General features: G+C 39.4%; 1 protein-coding gene across 1 annotated transcript; it reads right to left on the bottom strand.

Annotated features, from left to right (window-relative positions):
- Positions 1–796: 796 nt before the first annotated feature.
- On the bottom strand, positions 797–16,710 carry LOC117257286 (protein shisa-5-like). The gene is made up of 5 exons (XM_033627362.2): positions 16,553–16,710; positions 14,958–15,096; positions 14,326–14,465; positions 5,106–5,333; positions 797–3,638 (listed from the first exon to the last, which is right to left on the bottom strand). Exons 1-5 carry the CDS (start codon positions 16,620–16,622, stop codon positions 3,469–3,471), a joined length of 747 nt encoding a protein of 248 aa, XP_033483253.1. The 5' UTR covers positions 16,623–16,710; the 3' UTR covers positions 797–3,468.
- Between the last annotated feature and the right edge of the window lie 879 nt (positions 16,711–17,589).

The raw sequence follows: 17,589 nt of genomic DNA, 5'->3' as shown, positions 1-17,589 counted from the left end.
GGAAAAGGAGCTAGAGCGTAGACTGAATGACGCACAATTTAGTTGACGAAATGTTAAAACATTTTTTTATTTGGTGTATAGATACACATTTTTATATAACTGGAGAATATAAGAATCACTTTAACCCTACAAGAATAATAAATGATGATTAAAATTTTAATAATAATAACCATTACCTCTATATAAAAATACATGTTTTTGTTCCCTGGTGGCGCATGACAAATGTTGTATTACTCTGTAAAACTTAATCATTTCCTTTTTTTTTTTTTAAGAAATACATATCCATTTCTCATTTCCATATATTTTTTGTCAAAGTTAAATGGGGCCACTGGAGAGGTGAGAACCACATGGCGCTGTAGGTTGCTTACACCTGGTGTAGTGTGTGGGATTAGTGGCATCTAGTGGTGAGGTTGCATTTTGCAGTTAACTAATATCTCCCATGTGCCAAATGTGTAGTACAACAGTGGCTGACACCCTAACACGAATGGCCATATCTAGAGACAGCGTTTGGTTTGTCTGTTCTGGGCTACCATAGAAACATGGCGGACTCTGTGGAGGAGGACCTGCTCCATATATGGACATTAACAGTTATTCTAAGGTAACAAAGGATTATTAATTTCAGGTGATTACACACTAAAGAAAACACAAATACTAATATTATATTCAATTTCTGCTAATACATCCAAAATCCTGCACACTGGACCTTTAGCTGTTTGCATGAGTTGTTAAACACACACCAAGCGCACTTTGAGTTATCACCTTCAACTCTGAAAATCCAATAACCAAAGTTGGGGCAAACAGAAAATATATATTTTATTGAACTCTGCAGAGGAAGTGGTGGGTTCTTAACAAAATAAAAGTAATGTACATACATCTCAAAGTAGCATCAGTGACAATTATTCTTGGACGAGAAACACAGATGGAGCAAGAATAAATCTCTGCTGCTGTCTTCCACACAGAACACAGATGGCTATTATCCACACACACGCACGCACACACAAATAAAAACACTCCAACTAAAGTCATCTTGAAGAAACAACACTGGCCAAAGGACAATCACAGGTAAACACATTTATAAAGATAGAGTGCAGAGAAAAAGGCAAGCAAATAGGAAGTACAGACGAATCACTCAGGACACATGCACATTCCTCACAAATTAACTATTTTGCAAATTACAAAGACGTGAGAACATTAGACGTCTTTCGTTAGCTGACATGTGGTTTCCCGTGTCAGCTGGTAAAATAAAATAAGCCACTGCATAGATGTGACTGAAGATCACTCTGAAACCTGCACCTGTGACACTCGCATGTAATGAGACACTGAAATGGAATAGGTTCTACTGTGTGCCCTTTGACCCAAACCAAAGTCTGGAGAGAGGAAGTTAAAAACCCAGGGTTGCTCAAAAGATCAATGTCTCATCACATGAGCTGTGACTGTACTTCTCCAAGCTCAGCTGGGTCATAAGAAAAAAAGGTCACTTTAGCAAAACTGTTTTCAAGTCATTCCAGTCAGCACGAAGCAGAAGTGACCGAGCAGAGCAGGGAAGGCATATTAGTTTAGAGTTTAGATTTAAAAAAGGAACAGCGACAGGCTACTTATTCAAACATGGCTGCTACGCTGGTTCAGTGTAATGAAGGCAAAAGTGAGGACAATATCCAGAGAGAAAAACAGGATGTGACAAGACAAGTAACACAATACTGAATATAGTGACCTTTAAAAATTCGTAACACGCACAGTTTGGGCTGTAACTAAGGTTGAAAAGCAGCTTACTGCAAAATAATGTAGCAGGTTAAAGTGAATGTCAGTCTTTATGACAGTATAGCACAAGCAACACAACACTGAGTGAAACAGGCAAATCAAACACACGTGGATAACTAGAAAACAAGATTTTAAACAGTTAAAAATAACATGCAAAAAGTAATGTGGCTAAGAAGGCACAATCGTTTCTTGCATTCTATAAGTATAACATTTGTATTTTTTGTGGATGTTTGGTTAGTTGAAAAGAAATTTCCTTTGGTTAATTCATTCAAAGCTGCTGATGCATTTCAGCTCAGTTACACGCGTTGCAAGATGGAAACTGAATGAAAACGACCTGAGCAAAAGAGGAAATTAAGAAACATGATGTGGAATCTCCCTTGTACATGGACACAAAAATACTTTCATGTGCGTTTCTGTTGAATTGACATGATGAACGTTCCCTTTGTCTGGAGGGTTAGAGGAAGACCTTTTGTCCTGTACATCGTTAGTCAACCATAGACTGTACAAAAGAAGTGGACGTAGCCTATGGATCTAAAAAGTGCCTTACACCTGCATTCTTGTTAATGGCCAGCAGGGGGCGATTCCTCTGGTTTTAAAAAAAGAACTGACTTTGATTGTATACATGGCTATGAGAAAATGACACTACTTCTCACTTGATTTATTATATCAGTAAACATTTTCCTGATGAGTTTATGGTCGTAATCACTAGTTTCACATCCTCTTCAATAAAGTATGACGTTCATTTTGTAACTTAAAGTCCTGTTTAAGTAAAACAGACGATAAAGCTGGGTATGCTTTAGGGCATGGCTACCTTGTGATTGACAAGTCGTCGTCACTGCAACCTGTCAATCAGGATAGACGCAGCTCTACCCTGTCATCCAATTCTGATCACTTCTTGCTCGAAGAAATAAAACAAGATGGCGACAGTCAAAGTGCCAATCTCGAGGCCTAAAAATGGTAGTCCACAAACCAATTAGCAACATCAAGTGGCTACATCCATTTCCTTTATGCAGTCTATAATAGTTAGTTAATAATGACATGCACCCTTCCCATCACAAATCCTCTACTGAGAATTATTACACACTCTGAAGTTGATTTGTTCCCAAGTAACACACATAAGCATTATAAATTACATTAAAAAGAGATTAAAAGCACTTGGTCGGTCTGAAATAAACTGTCAGAAAGCAAGGAGATTATGGAGTCTGACTGCAATCACTGCAGATAGGGACTGAAGAGGTCAAGCAGGTTCAGCCGGTGCACAGCGTCTACAGGGACCAGGAGCAAGATGTTGAGGCATGTTTGGATGGTTGGAAAATGCTGTAAAGCACTTCATCTACTCTTTAAAATCAGACTCAGTGGTTTCATGTGTAATTCGTCAAGATGACCAAGATGGAGACACTAAAAAATATATTCTTAAAAAGAACAACAACAACAACAATTTCACCACTTGTATATCATGAGTCCATGCAATACGAGCTGAGAGGTATCAACATTTTCACTTGGCAACTCTTCGACAAAACAGATGCACTAACACAACTACAAATGTGTCATAACACTCCCATAATTAACCACCAAAACACATGGATCAAAGCACCTGTAGACGATTCTCATCTTTGATTCGGGTTACACAATTCCAGTTCTGCCAAGTTTGAAAATGTTGCAGCACGTTTAAAGTGGCTGAGAGCGTGGCACTGTGGTCCGTTATCCGGTCTAGGGTGGCGGAGCAACGTAATCTGGGTTGTATGCTGGCTGGGCTAGAAAGTCTGTGTGTGGAGCGTTGGGCTGCGGCTGGACGGGAGGATGCAGAGGGTACGCTGGCTTGCCGGGGGCGTACGCAGCCTGGCTGTAAGGCATCGGCTGGGGAGGGTAAGCAGGACCGGCTGCAGACAGAAAGACAACATGGCATGAGGATGAGAGGGATGAAAATACTTTGACACTAACCACATGTTCAGATCTGTCACACAGAGTAACCATAAATGTTTCATTTCTTATTTTACATAATCCAGACATGACCCAACATTAAACCAGCAGCGGATATTCCACCTCCACTTCCGACTGCAGCTATTCTGAAGCACCAAAATGGCACAATGTTTTTTTTTTTCTTTTAAAGCTACAGTGTACTGTGTCATTATCCAGTGTTGAGCAGTTATTTTGTATAGTCTGCTGGTTGTTACTGGGGGAAAAATGGTCCAGGGACCAGAACCGGCCCACCAAAGGGTCCAATCCAGGCAGATTTTCCACACCTAATGTTGATGCACATGTGAAGGCTGAGAGGTTTCCGGAGAAAATTAAACAGTGAGCAGATTCTTCATGTAAAATACTGCCTAAGAGGCTTTTCCACTCTGACCAGAATGCAGCTCTCTGAAATAACAATAAGTACATTCTATGCTCATGCTTAAAGATACTGAACATTATTGACAAAATATTGTCAACCAGCAGCTTCAGTTCACAGACTCTGTATCAGACTTCTGTCTTGCAACGATATTAGTGGAAACCTGCTGCTGAGGCACTCACAAAACAGGGGGTGACTTAACCCGCTTCTTACAAAGCTTCAACTTCAGTGGAAAATTATGAAAAAAAGTCACATGTAATGAAAGTGAGTAGTACACTGAGTGAAAGTGGAAAAACTAACACATTCAGTTGAATTTGCATATTTTTTTCCTTCTTCTTTGTTTGGTAAATGGATGAATGTTTTCAGAATGAAAGAAAAATTTGAAGGGGTTAATATTTATAGGTTATAATGCAGTGGTTTCAGTGGTCCGGCCCACTTGAGCTCAAATTGGGCTGTTCTGAACTGTAATGAGTTTGACACCCCTGATCTAGAGATAACCCGTGCAGATTTTTTCCCCCATGGACCAATCGATTGATTGAAGAGTAAGTAGAATTTCAGTGGACCAAGATTTTCTTTGGTTGATTACAGCCCTACAAAGTCCATCTTGTCTGATAGCATCCACCCTCTGCACTTAGAGTTTCAGACCTCACCTTCAAACACCCACTGGCCAAAACCAACTGATACAAACACTCCTTCACACCCTGAGCCACTTCACTGCTGAAGTCCAACAGAAAAATGTTATATCAACTTGGCCACCCAACCTTTTGATTAATCTGTTCACTCTGTTTTGTTTTTTTTTAATATATGTTGAATTGAATCGCCTTCTTGTATGTTTGTCTGGATATTTACCACTGCACAACTAATTGCCCCTCTCAGGACAAATCAAGTTTGTCTTAATTAGACAAATTACAACTATACTTTGAAAAAAGAATGCACACTTTCTGATAGTGGTTGACAGAGTGGTTACTGTTAAATGTGTTCATTTTGAGACTTGTTATAACAAATTCACACTCACTTGCTTCCTGATATGTTGGTGGCGGCCCTGGGACATACGGTTGTCCATGGTAGGGTGATGTTTGCATGGGCTGGGGTCCATAACCCGGCTGCACTGGTACGGGATGGTAGGGTTGATACTGGCCTCCCTGGTAGGTCTGAGGCAGCCCAGGTGTTGCAGTTGGCTGCTGTGGGTACTGCTGAGGAGCGGTGGTGACCACTGTGGTGTGGGTGGTGGTAGCAATCACAGCTGTAAGCAAACGACACAGAAACAGATTAAAAATACAGATAATAAGAGCTAGGCAGGAGGTTACATCGCAGCTTCAGTTGAAATGATGAAATGAAAACACAATGAAATAAAGTAAAACTAGCTTTGACCAATAAAAGCACATGTGGTCTGAGCTGATTGTTTGTGAACCGGGAAATCATGATTATATGCTGGTTAACATGGTAAATGAGATCACTGGCGCTGACGTACCCACTAACAGCAACATAAAACTGCCCTATATATGCACATCATAAATCACCTGGTTAACCAGCATTCATTTTCGGGGCATAACCACCAACACTGGCACAGACTAAGGACGATACTTACACAACAGTAAGAACAAGACATTACAACATTAAAACAAAAGGGAAGTTTCATACCACAAAATATGCAGCAAGAGTTAAATTAGACAATCACTTCTGCATTTATACAACTGTACAAACCGGGCAGTGACTCTAAAGCTGGCATTACACCAAATGACTTCCAGTGATTTCACTGTCAGATACATTTGGGATAAAATCAAGAGAGTTTTAGCTCATCTGGTACGCACTCCTGTGATCTTTATCGTTTGGTACAAGGTGGTCATAAAACTCTGTCCGAGCTGTCTCAAGGCAATCTCTTTCTCGTCTTGACGCTCCAACAAAATCAAACATCAAACAATATCATCACAAGTTTTTAGTCTTGGCTCATGCAAATACTGAAGTTTAATGACTTAAACATTCTCAAGAACTAATAACTGTACTCTCTCCGGCACAAAACAGGAAGCAGCAACCCAGGTAAAAGTAAAACATGGAGAGGACTCAAAGGAGGCACAAGAACCTGAACAAGTTTTGGTTCACTTTCGGAAAGGGAGGAGAAACTGGTGGAGCTGTGGAGTGAACAAGAGTTTGTGTATTTGGCGTGTACCTGATCCACTACCCATCACTTATTTTAGTGAGAAATCTTAACTTTTGAAATGGTTCTCCTCTCATTCCCAGTCTCCTCCCACTAAAACAACGCAGCTAACCAATGGAGGCTGGCAGCGAGTTGAGGGGACAAAATCCAAAATGTAAAGTTTGTACACAAATACAGTTTATCTTTATGAGTTATATTGACACCAAATCAACAAAAATACTGTTGAATACATATAACGTATTTCATCTTGTCTGGAGGTTACGTGTTTATGTGGATACGTATGGAGGTACTATATTTATTAAAGGGAGTTTGGCGTAATATTTTACACCCCGATGTGAAATAATCTCAAAAGGAAGCTAGTTGGTGAATCTGCAAGTTCCCCTGTCTTTGCAAAATCTTATACTGTGCGACTAAAACCTGAGACGAGTGTCAGACTTTAGTCTTTTAAGAGTTTATTTAAAGTCTACTAGTGTACGGCAGGCAAAAGAAAACTGAGTTGTAAAACTACTGAGTCAGCAAGCTTCTACAAAATGTCCTGTCCTATGAATGTTACTAAATTTGGTGTCACAAAATGACTGCATTGGCTTCTTGTTTTTATTACACTGGAGGAGGATACAGGGCCTTGGGGTGTAATTCACCCTTGGGGTAACTTTACAAAATCAGTGTTTTTTTAATCCACTGTTTTAGCACAGTTTCACTTATTTAGTAAAATCTCCTCTGACTGCTCAGCTGCCACAATCTAGACAAGAGAAGAGTAAATAAAAAATGTTTACACAGTTATCTAAGTCAGTTTCAGTTTTACCTTGTTACACAAATTAAAGTTGATGAGCAGCGGTGTGTGATTTTTCGGCATTATTTGCTCTGGGCTTTGCCTCTCAGACTGTGTACTGTCTGCCCTCTCTTATCAGTGGAGGTTGTTGAGGCCATTTGCAGACTGAAAGTAAGACCTGAAGACGGTACTCGGGACTGAAGAAAGCCCATCTTCTATGCATGTTTTCAGGTTACACAGATAATTATTTTTAGTTATAGTAAATATTCTTATAAAATGAGACAAGAATTCAACAAGGACAGCGCTAGTTAAGAAGGTGATGGTGATGGTGATGAACAGAGCTGATACACTGATATAAATGTATATGAATACAGAACCAAACCTCCACCCTAATGTTTCCACTCTAAGTGTAAACCCATCACTCTGTAAGCTAAGTGAAACTGAAAGAGGGCAGAAACCCCGAGGGCAGAGAGATGTGTGTGTGTCAGTCACTCCCCCACCATGGTTTTTTTCCCCCTTCACAGAGTGGGAGTCATCCCGACCACTTCCTGTAAATGACGTGGGATGGTCTCGAGTGTTCCCGACTGTGGTTGTCGTGGAAACAATGAGTCACACGAGGTGGAGCTCTGACATTCCTGGATGTGATCCCAAAATGCAACAGCCCAAGGCTGGGGAATCCACATTCCTGCTGCTGTTCTAGCCGACTGCTCTCTGTCTGCCAGAGCTGAGCCGCTGCATGGCAAAGTCTGAATGAGCTGACCACACTGACACGAAGTTTGAGAAAAGTGTGTCAAGTGCCAAAGAAAATACACAGAGAACTCAGGTGCTTTCCAACACCATGGGGATTTTTTTTAAGGAATTCATTTGGAGAAGCGGGTTAAAGGGCGGACATGAATAGATCAGTGATATCCAGTCCCAGCACTGGGAAGAGAAAGGAGGAGATATCTTGAGTTGGAGGGCTAAAGAGACTGGAGCTAAATCCACTCTGATGTAATGGAGCAAAGAGGATGAAAGCTGTCTGTCTCAGATTGCGCAGAGCCCATAAAAAATAAGGCGTGGAAATTCCCATGCCAAAGTTTTCCCTGTTTATGTTCATTCCTACTGTAAACGGTCTGTAAAGGCGTCTGTCTTCACCACCAAAGCTGAAAATATTGTATATAACATATTCAGGCCAATTTATATTTGTATCTCTTGAAGTTTTTCCCTTTCCTTTCTCTCAGTATGGTATCCTCAGCATCAAACAATTTTCTCACACTTTTTCTCTCTCTTTAATCATGATGCCTTAATGTGAATGAATGTGTAGTTTAAATAAGATACAGAAACATGCCGAAATAAAGTATATAACCAAGACAAACTTAATGCAACACTGATTTTCTGTTCACCACATCAATATCATCATGGCTTGCCAATTTAGATTTTAGTTTTTTAGATTTTATGAATTTTGTTGCTCCCCCTGACAGTGTAACAACACCTTCTGTGGACTATAATTCTCTTGTTAGATCTCCAAGACTGTCACAAGCCTCTTTAACACCTCTCATATCTTACACTTTGCTTTAAAACATTTTTTCAAACATTTAATTTCATGTTTAACTGTTCCCTTTTTATATCTATTCTAGTACAGCTGTGCTCTGACATGACGCTGTTGACAGCTTTAAAATTCATATATTAGAATAAGAAAGGACCTGAAACTCTGCGGTGTGGAGTTCTTGTTTTTACTCTTTGCAAATGAAACTTGCCCACACATGAAGTGGAAGAGGTGACATTATATGGCAAATTCAGGGGCATCAGGAGCGATTTACGATAAATTGAGAGAATTTGGTGAATCCAACTCGAACACTCTTAAGAGCAAGAGAGAAGAGAAGTTTAAGAGGAGTTTAGGATACAAAAATGTTCATGCATGAAGCCCACTGTCTTTGTTTGTCTCTCTGCACGGTCACTCAGACTCTTAGTAAAATTTGGTGGATAACGGCCAAGAAAGAATTCACTACATTTTTACGATCAGGATGTTGAGGAAACTGCGATAAACAGAAGTTTGGTTGCAAAGCCTGTGAAGTGTTTGGAAGGTGATAAAACTAAAGTAAACTGAAGACTTCTAAGAAGTCACACTACATGATGGGGGGCTTTCACACAGTTTGTTTCTGACTTCTTTTTCGTCACCTGCAGCAGTTACAACTTAGTGTCTGCTGTTCAGAGGCAACAATTCTGTGGCAAGAACATGTACTACATTTTGTGTGTGATGTATCCACGTCAGAGACAGCTATTATTTACACCTGTAATATTCACTGTTTACTGTGATCTTAATGGAAACGATGTGAAGATGAGCATTACTGTATTGTAAGTGATGTAAATAAAGCTACACAAAGTAGAGACAAAAAGGTAAATTAATATAAATCAAATAATGATCTAAAAAAATGAGGGTGGTGATATTCTGTATTTCTGGTATTGTCAACTAATCCCAGTCTGTCTGTGGTGCGCAGCTCAAAGCCGATTGGTTCCTACTGAGATGTAAATCTCTAAAAACAGCTAACACACAAACAGTTTCATTTATTTAAAAAGGGTTAAGATTTTCCTTTAACAGCTGGACACTGCAGTTTTTAGCTAACAGTCAAACAGGAGTAAATATTGTTTTTGTCAGGGACTATTTTCAGTCCTGGGTTTGTTGCATTCGTGAGTATTTATGGCTGCAGGATGTAGGTATACATGGTATTGGCTCAAAATAAACGACAGTGCCCCATTCATGGTAATGTTGTCACTCCGTGCAGTGCTGTTGGTGCATGCGTGTTTATCACACAAGAATAAGCTATATCCGGCTCTGGCTGCACAAACAATACTTGTTAGTGTGATCAATTCATTGTTGGTGTTGGTTTCACTCTTTTAATGAGATTTGCTGACAATAACATAAATATAGAATATCATCGGGCTTACCCTTAATAAAAACAGTTTGGCATCCCAAAGCTGATATTTATCCCATCTATGCCCTCATTCATAGCACTGACACTGAACAAGCCCTGGCTTGTAAAACAGCAGAGCAAATTAAGTAAGGATGTGATCTTTCCAACACGTGGTGTTCAAGTTTGGCACAAGCTTCAAAAAGTAATTATCACGGATGACTCTACTGGGTCATCAACCTGTGGGATACACGCCTCACCACAGCACATCACTGAGAAGCCAAGTGAAAACCTGCACGGCACGCAGAATGATGGGAAACACAAAAATCAGGAACTTCACAGCTCTGGACAGAGTTTACTTCACTGAGTAAAGCACCTCTTTGTAACTCTCGTCAGTGTCACATATCCTAGTGATTTGGGGAATGCTCTGCGTCTCAGTGTCTGTGTTATTAGTAAGACCAAGTCACTGCAGTAATGAAAGTCATGTGGTGGGTGGGCCGACAGACCTCAGATAAGTCCCCTGATGTTCAGTTTTCAAGACTAGACAAGCTGGTACACCGACACACTGGAAACTAAGAGTCTGACTTCTTCATTAGAACAAACCCCAAGAAATCAGACACTGCATTTAAAGTAGGTTGAGAAGCTACCAGTCTGACGGTCGTTGGTTTAGTGCCGGAAACTTACACATGTGCAACTACGTGTTGCAAAAGCAGCAGCACATGAGCACCTGCTGTCAATACAATACTTAACTATGTGTTAACAGACTGTTAGGGTCCTTTGTTACTGGCTCTGGTATTAAATAATACCTACAAATTCTGATACCCGGTCGATGCTCAGGGCTTGTGTGATAGAGAAATGTAGTGAAAATGCCCCAGGGCTGCAACTAAACATATTTTCACTATCAACCAATCGGCCAATTATTTTTTGATCAAGTGATTCATTATTTCTGCCATAAAAATGTTAAAAAGGCCCGTCAAAAAATAACAATTGACACAAAAGTTGACGTACAGTATTTATGTTTTGTGCAAGAGCTTCAATAGCCTGTCTGGCTTTCCCATACGTTCATTTACTTTCGGTGGCCCACCACACACTGATTTCTATTTTTGGAGTTGCAGGAACACAAAAACACATTGACAACAGACCCACCTGTGTCTACTGTTCTTCCACCTTACTCTAGATAAAACCACCAGTGTAACTATTGAAACTGTGCTCACATAGTGATATGAGGGAACTGATTTTTATTAGTTTCCTGTTTATCAGACTACAAATGGCACAAGGCAATGCGGCGCAGAAGAATTGGGGACATGGTACACATTTTAATTTAATAATAGCTTATAAGTAAGATACACATTAAGTCTTACATCTAATGCAGCTTGAAAAAACTGTTGTCTGAAGTTTGCTGTTAAAGCTGGGAACACAGCTGAGTTTACTAATGTTAACAACAGCTTTTTTTTTTTTTTTTAAAAGGTAGCCATTTCAAGATGAAAATCTAGGCAATTCTTCAAATTGTTACAGTAAAAAATGCTTGATTTTGAGTCTGTATGTAGTCAGAGATGTCTTTAATTAAAATGTATTAGTCATTGTCAGTGTTTTTCCTAGCCACTCAAAATCAGAGCAATCAAAGTCATTTCAGTCATAATTTAGAAGGATTTCTTATTTATTTCTTATCTATAACGACAGGTAACATGTTTCATACGTCCTATAAATATAAGCCTATTAATCTGATTTCCATATATGCATCTGTGTAAACTCTTTTGAAAAGCAGATGTAGTCACGTGTTTATCCTGGGCTGTTTCAATGGGCATTTTCCTTAGGGGTCAGGTGCTAATGTCTTTTGCTTGGTGGTCCAAAATGCATTTTGCAAGAACTCACACTACAACTGAAGCTAATAATGCATGGTCTTTGAAAGATAAACAACTACACAAAATCTTTTTACATGGACATAACACCACAACATTCAGATACACAATACCTAGGCATGTAACGATATATCGAATTTCGCGGTGTCGCGATAAAGTAAATTCTCGATACCGTCGTGGGAATGCCACGGTAGTTATATAGCTGCGTTCTCCTACAGAGCCGGTAATATGACTGTGCAACTACATTCCCCATAATCCTTCGCATGCAACAGCACGCGCAGGTGAGAGCAGACTCGTGCAGCTCAGCCTCCGACTGTGACCCGTGTGTGACTGGAGGAAACGGCGAATAAAAGTAAGGAGATTGATTGTTCTTCTCTGTGGATTTTCTCCGCGACCGTTCGTCAGAGCGAGAAGCCAGACTTATCATGTGAAACAGCGGAATCGTGGCTTTCCGACAAGACCAAGCACTTGTCGGTAGTCCATGTTTTCACAGCAAAAAAAAAAAAATTAGAAAGTTACAGTACAATAATGTATACAAAGCTTTCATACAGCTTTGCACACACATTACTTTTGGATGGATTACTCGCGAATGCAGGGTCGCACAGAAATACCACGCATATCACATGAAAGCGCAGGACCAGAGCTTTCCTCTCCTCATCTCCTGTTCTGAGAAAGTGTTAGGGTCTCCTTGTCAAGATTGTCAACCTGGCGTGAACAAATTGAGTGAATGTGTGTTTTTGAGTTTTTCTATGACTTCCAGAGAAATGGCTGGGCTTTATTTATTTTGGTTTTCTTTTACACACATCTCTACCCACCTCTCTCTCTCTCTCTCTCTCTCTCTCTCTCTCTCTCTCTATCTATCTGTGAGTGAGGGATTGTGTGTTATTGAGTTTACATTATTTCTAATTTGTTAATTTTGTTGTTGTTACAGGGTCTGATTGTTCTAAGTTCTGCATATTTGATGAATATTAAGACTATCCTCATAATTTGATGTCATTCAGATGACTTTCTAGTAATAGTACTACACTACTTTTGTTCAGAGTAGGTTAAAAAATACTGAATGTTTCCATTTTCATATTCTGTCACTATAGTTTTAATTGACATGACTTTGTTATGGCACTTTAATGTCTGCCTACCTAGCAGCAATAGGGGGGAAATGAATGCATATGTTCAACTGTGTGTTGATTTGTTTATGATACGCTTCCAAGTTAAAAATAACTTGCTGTACAGTGTACATGCACTATTTTTGAATAAAATAGCTATTTTTAACAATAAATTTTCTCTTTTTTTCCCCTTGTATAAATATCGTGATAATATCATATCGTGAGTTTCTGGTATCGTTACATCCCTAACAATACCTGAACTATACATGATAAAGGGACAGTATTTTAACCTTAAATGTCAAATTTATGCCTTAATAGGCTATTTATAGAGTTATTTGTTATTGAAGAACAACTTAATGGACTAAGTCTAAATGCAGCGAACATTGATATGATACTGTAGTGGCACACACTGATAGTTGTCTTTTTACATAACAGGTGGCGTGAGTTAGTGGTAGTAGTGTCAGTGAATGAATGCAGTTGTACAATCAGATTGATATTTTGAGTTTGTCACACTTTGATGATATAGAAAGTAAAATCAATTATCAGAAATACATATTAAAAATGTGGATGGTAGCAGCTTTATCTCAATACACAGGACTGAACCAATGTCTGTGCATCATATCACTACCAGTATAAAAGTGGGCACTATGGCTAAACTCCTATATTACAGCAATCTGTCATTTCATATTGTGATATTATGATAGAGTTCAAGGTTAAAATAACCAGATGGGAACATCTGTTCTCAGGACTTCAGGGCATTGTTGGATTTTCTTCCACTTTCCTTTCGCACCTATTTAAGTCACTATTTATCAAAAACCTCTTCTGTGCTGACCTGTATTCAACTTTTCACGTAGTTCCCGGACGTGAACTGATCAGGATTTTGCTGGTGAACTAGTGAACAATGCAAAACATTTACTGACTTCCTGTGTATCATGTTATCACCTAATCCCAATGGATTAGTGAGTAACGCATGCCACCTTATTATTGACAAAGCTCAACTACAACTTTAAAATCTTTTTGTGGCCTGGTAGTTACTTAAGCAGAAACACTGATTTGTCCACATACTGTAAGGCTGTGCCAAAATAAATCCTTCTTACACCCTTCAATGGAAGAGGAAGATGAGGCTTTGCTGATTTGGGGTTTTTTTTTAAGTACAAATATTTCCCCATGGTTATTTCAAAGGGTTTTCTGTTGGCTACCGAATATGGAGACTACTGAGGAAAAAAAATCCAACAAAATGAAGCATAAGTGCCTCACAGACTGAAAAAACTGTTTGCATCCACATTTAAGTCAGCCAAATTAATGAATCAAGCCACAGTCTGTTTAAATTTCTGAAATATTGGCCCTTGTAATTATAAAGGCACACCAACTCTTGGCCAAAGAACTAGCTGCTGGTTCTGCATCTGAAAAGCATCAGCACCGACAACAGACATGTTTAATTGCTAATGGAGGGCTACTTACGTCTTGGCTTGCGGCACATCTTGTACAGGCAGCAGCAGGGACAGACACAGCAGCAGATGAAGATAAGCAAAATGGTGATGAAGCCACCAATACCAAGGACCATGGGCAGCGGTGTGTAATGATAGCTAAAGGTATCATCACTAAAAGAGGAACAAAGAAAAAAATCATGGAAAACAATATTTATGTTGCCATTACCTTACTGGTTCAGAACAGTAGATGAGAAAGTTGAATAATGTTTCAAGCACTCGTACAACTAATGGTGGTAAACAATATTAATACACAATATTTGTCACAACAATTCCCTGGGCAATGATCATAAACAGAATACTGCTCTGTTTGTGAAATCCCCTTCCCTGTTTACTCTGCTGGTTAACATCAGATAAGTAAGCTAAATATATTTCATGAATCTGTGATGTATAAGGGGGACTTCTGCTGCCGCAAGCAGCAAAGACGTTCACACATTAGCTTCACGCCGGTGGTCGTGCACAGGAAGACACTACTTCCTGTTGCTTCACTGCATAATCTTTGCATAACAGGCTGCAATGACACATGTGTACAGAGTTTACACAGGGAACAAGAGAAACTGTAGTTAGAGGCTTTTTATCGTTTATTAAAGAAATGAAATAGAATACCAATCCTCTTGTTCGTCCTCAGAAAAACGAAAGACAGAATCCTGACAGCAGTATCTTCTCAGACAGGAACCACAGCAAAATCCTGTGAAACATTTTTGGTATGGCGTGGAACCATAGGCCATACAGTCACGGCCCAGTGCTGTAACAGAGCAGAGAGAGGAAGCAGAGGGGGACAGGAAGGGTTAGCCTTGTTACCACTTACTACAAAGCTGTAGTGTTGATCAACTGCCACAGATGGGTAAAATAGGAGTAAATCATGGCAAGATATTAATGAAACATAGGCATACCTCCAACCACTTACAAAAAAGGCATGACTGCTATTTTAAGAAGTTTATATATTGGTTTTACGGTCGGTTTACGGAAAGCTTTTTTTTTTTTTTTTTTTATAAATGACTAATCGTTTTGGGATCTTTTCAAGCAAAAATGTCAATTATTCCCCACCTTTATCTCCTCCGAAATGACTATTTGCTGTTTTTCCTTGTATTTCAATGAACTGAACATGTTTTGGTTTTCAAAGAAAAGTAAAAGCAAAGTAAATATGTTGCCTCTAGCCCTGGGACACTGGAACGTATAGGTCATGAGAATAACCATTAGTTGTGGCTAGAGCTGGGCAATGTATCTAAATTCTATTAATATCATGATTTCAGTCTCGATATTGTCTTAGATTGTGTGTATCATAACATCGTAGTGTTGTCTTCTCCTGGTTTTTAAGGCTGTGACATGTAAGTGATGTAATTTTCTGAACTTATCAAACTGTTCTAGCTGTTGTAATATTTGCCTTTAGTCATTATATCCACATTATTCAGGATTATTTGCCAAACATCTCACTGTGTTAATAAATACACCAATGGTCAACCCACAAATATCCTTGCAATATCGATTTTGAGGTATTTGGTCACAAATATTGTGGTATATGTTTTTCTCCATATCATCAAGCCCTAGCTGCGGCTATACAATCCAATCACTACTTTAAACATGAACAAGCTTGCCAGTTTTATGATATGAAAAAGTAATGCAGTATAAAACAAAAGCACTGCAGTAAAAAGACTACATTTATGAGGGTTTAATGTTCAGCTACTGTTGAAACTACTACTATAAAGGGGTGATTCAGCTTTACCAGTCACAGTAATGTGTTGTCAACCTTTATCTATATAAACTGGCATAATTTATACTTAATTAATACTGTAATAGATTATGGAAATAGACAATGTTAGACAATAACGTTAGGAAATGGCAAAGCCCTGGCAACGACGAGTTGAGTCAATCCCTTCACGTTAACGTTTTATATCTGTCGTTGTGTTGGCCTTCAAATCTTATAATAAAGATGGACGGTATCCGGTTGATTCCCCGTTAGTATCATAAAGTTGAGACACGCTAACGTTACAGTTTACGTCATGGTTTCTGAACAACAATCGGTAACTTTAACAAACAGCTCTCCGCTGCGGGGCTGACATCGCGCAGGATTCTGTTAGTCTGTTGGAGGGTTCAGGCTACGTTCACTGAGCTAACGTTCAACGTTAAAACGCACAGAAAATGAAACAATAAGAGAGACGGGAATAATGACAGTTTAGAGTTAAATAAAAATTCAAACTCACCTGACACAGACGGGGCCAGGACCACACATAACGCCGACAAAACAACAACACAGGACAGGCCTGACGCCATAGCTACTTCAGGACTCCCGGATTCAGGCAGGAAACTGGTCTGAACCGAGCTGCCGCCGCAAAGATCGTCTATACACCGTGATGACGTCACTCAGGCGAAGCCCCGCCCTTGTTCCTGGAAAATGCCCTGCGTTCCAAATCGCATACTTCTACTATATACTTTTAGTATGTACTGCAGCTGCCCTTAAAAAGTATGTAGTGTAGTATGCAGTATGCATGCAGTGTGCATACTATTGGGACACACTACATCCGCCATCACATCGGTCCCTGAACTCCGACCCTCTTGCTCACTTCCGCCGCCGTCCGTAGCGTCACATTTGAATATTTTGTGTTGTTGTACTTCGGAGATGCAGCAAATCTCCTATTATTAGTGACCTGTCTACTGAACTAGTCACCAGTAGGCATATTAAATCCCCTTCACACACAGCTCTCTGTTGCTGGTAGATATTTGTTGTTAAATATATTTACAGCTATGCAGCTGCTGGCACTATATTTTGTCTGCACGTGAAGCAGCCTTACATTCACATTACTTTTATTTGTAGTGTAACATACTTGCACATTCTTACTACATTACTTAATATGTATTTGAATCTTAGTATTTATATATTTACTAGTCTATACTGCTCATACCTGGCCCATAGTGTATTCATATTTAGTCATATTCATTCATTATTTATACCACACTTACACCACTGCCTGTACTGGTAGAATCTTCTATATTGTAGTCATAGTTGAACCCTAACACTGATTATACTATAATCACAATAAAGTTGAATGTTGTAACCGTGTTCTTGCAAAACTGTATGATATGTGACAGTATATAATCAGATCATTGCAGTCCTAATATGTAGTGTCTTAGAATCTCAAATTAAATAAATCATGTATGAAAGGAAGTGTGGGCGTTGGTTGTACAAGCAGCTCAGTCAGTGTGACGTAACTTCCGCTGCGCAAAGGATTATGGGTCAGAA

This window comes from Epinephelus lanceolatus, chromosome 1 (assembly GCF_041903045.1).
Source record: "Epinephelus lanceolatus isolate andai-2023 chromosome 1, ASM4190304v1, whole genome shotgun sequence".
In the NCBI taxonomy this organism is placed as follows: domain Eukaryota; kingdom Metazoa; phylum Chordata; class Actinopteri; order Perciformes; family Serranidae; genus Epinephelus; species Epinephelus lanceolatus.
The sequence above is the reverse complement of the archived record's forward strand: the minus strand, read 5'-3'. Positions and strand labels throughout refer to the sequence as shown.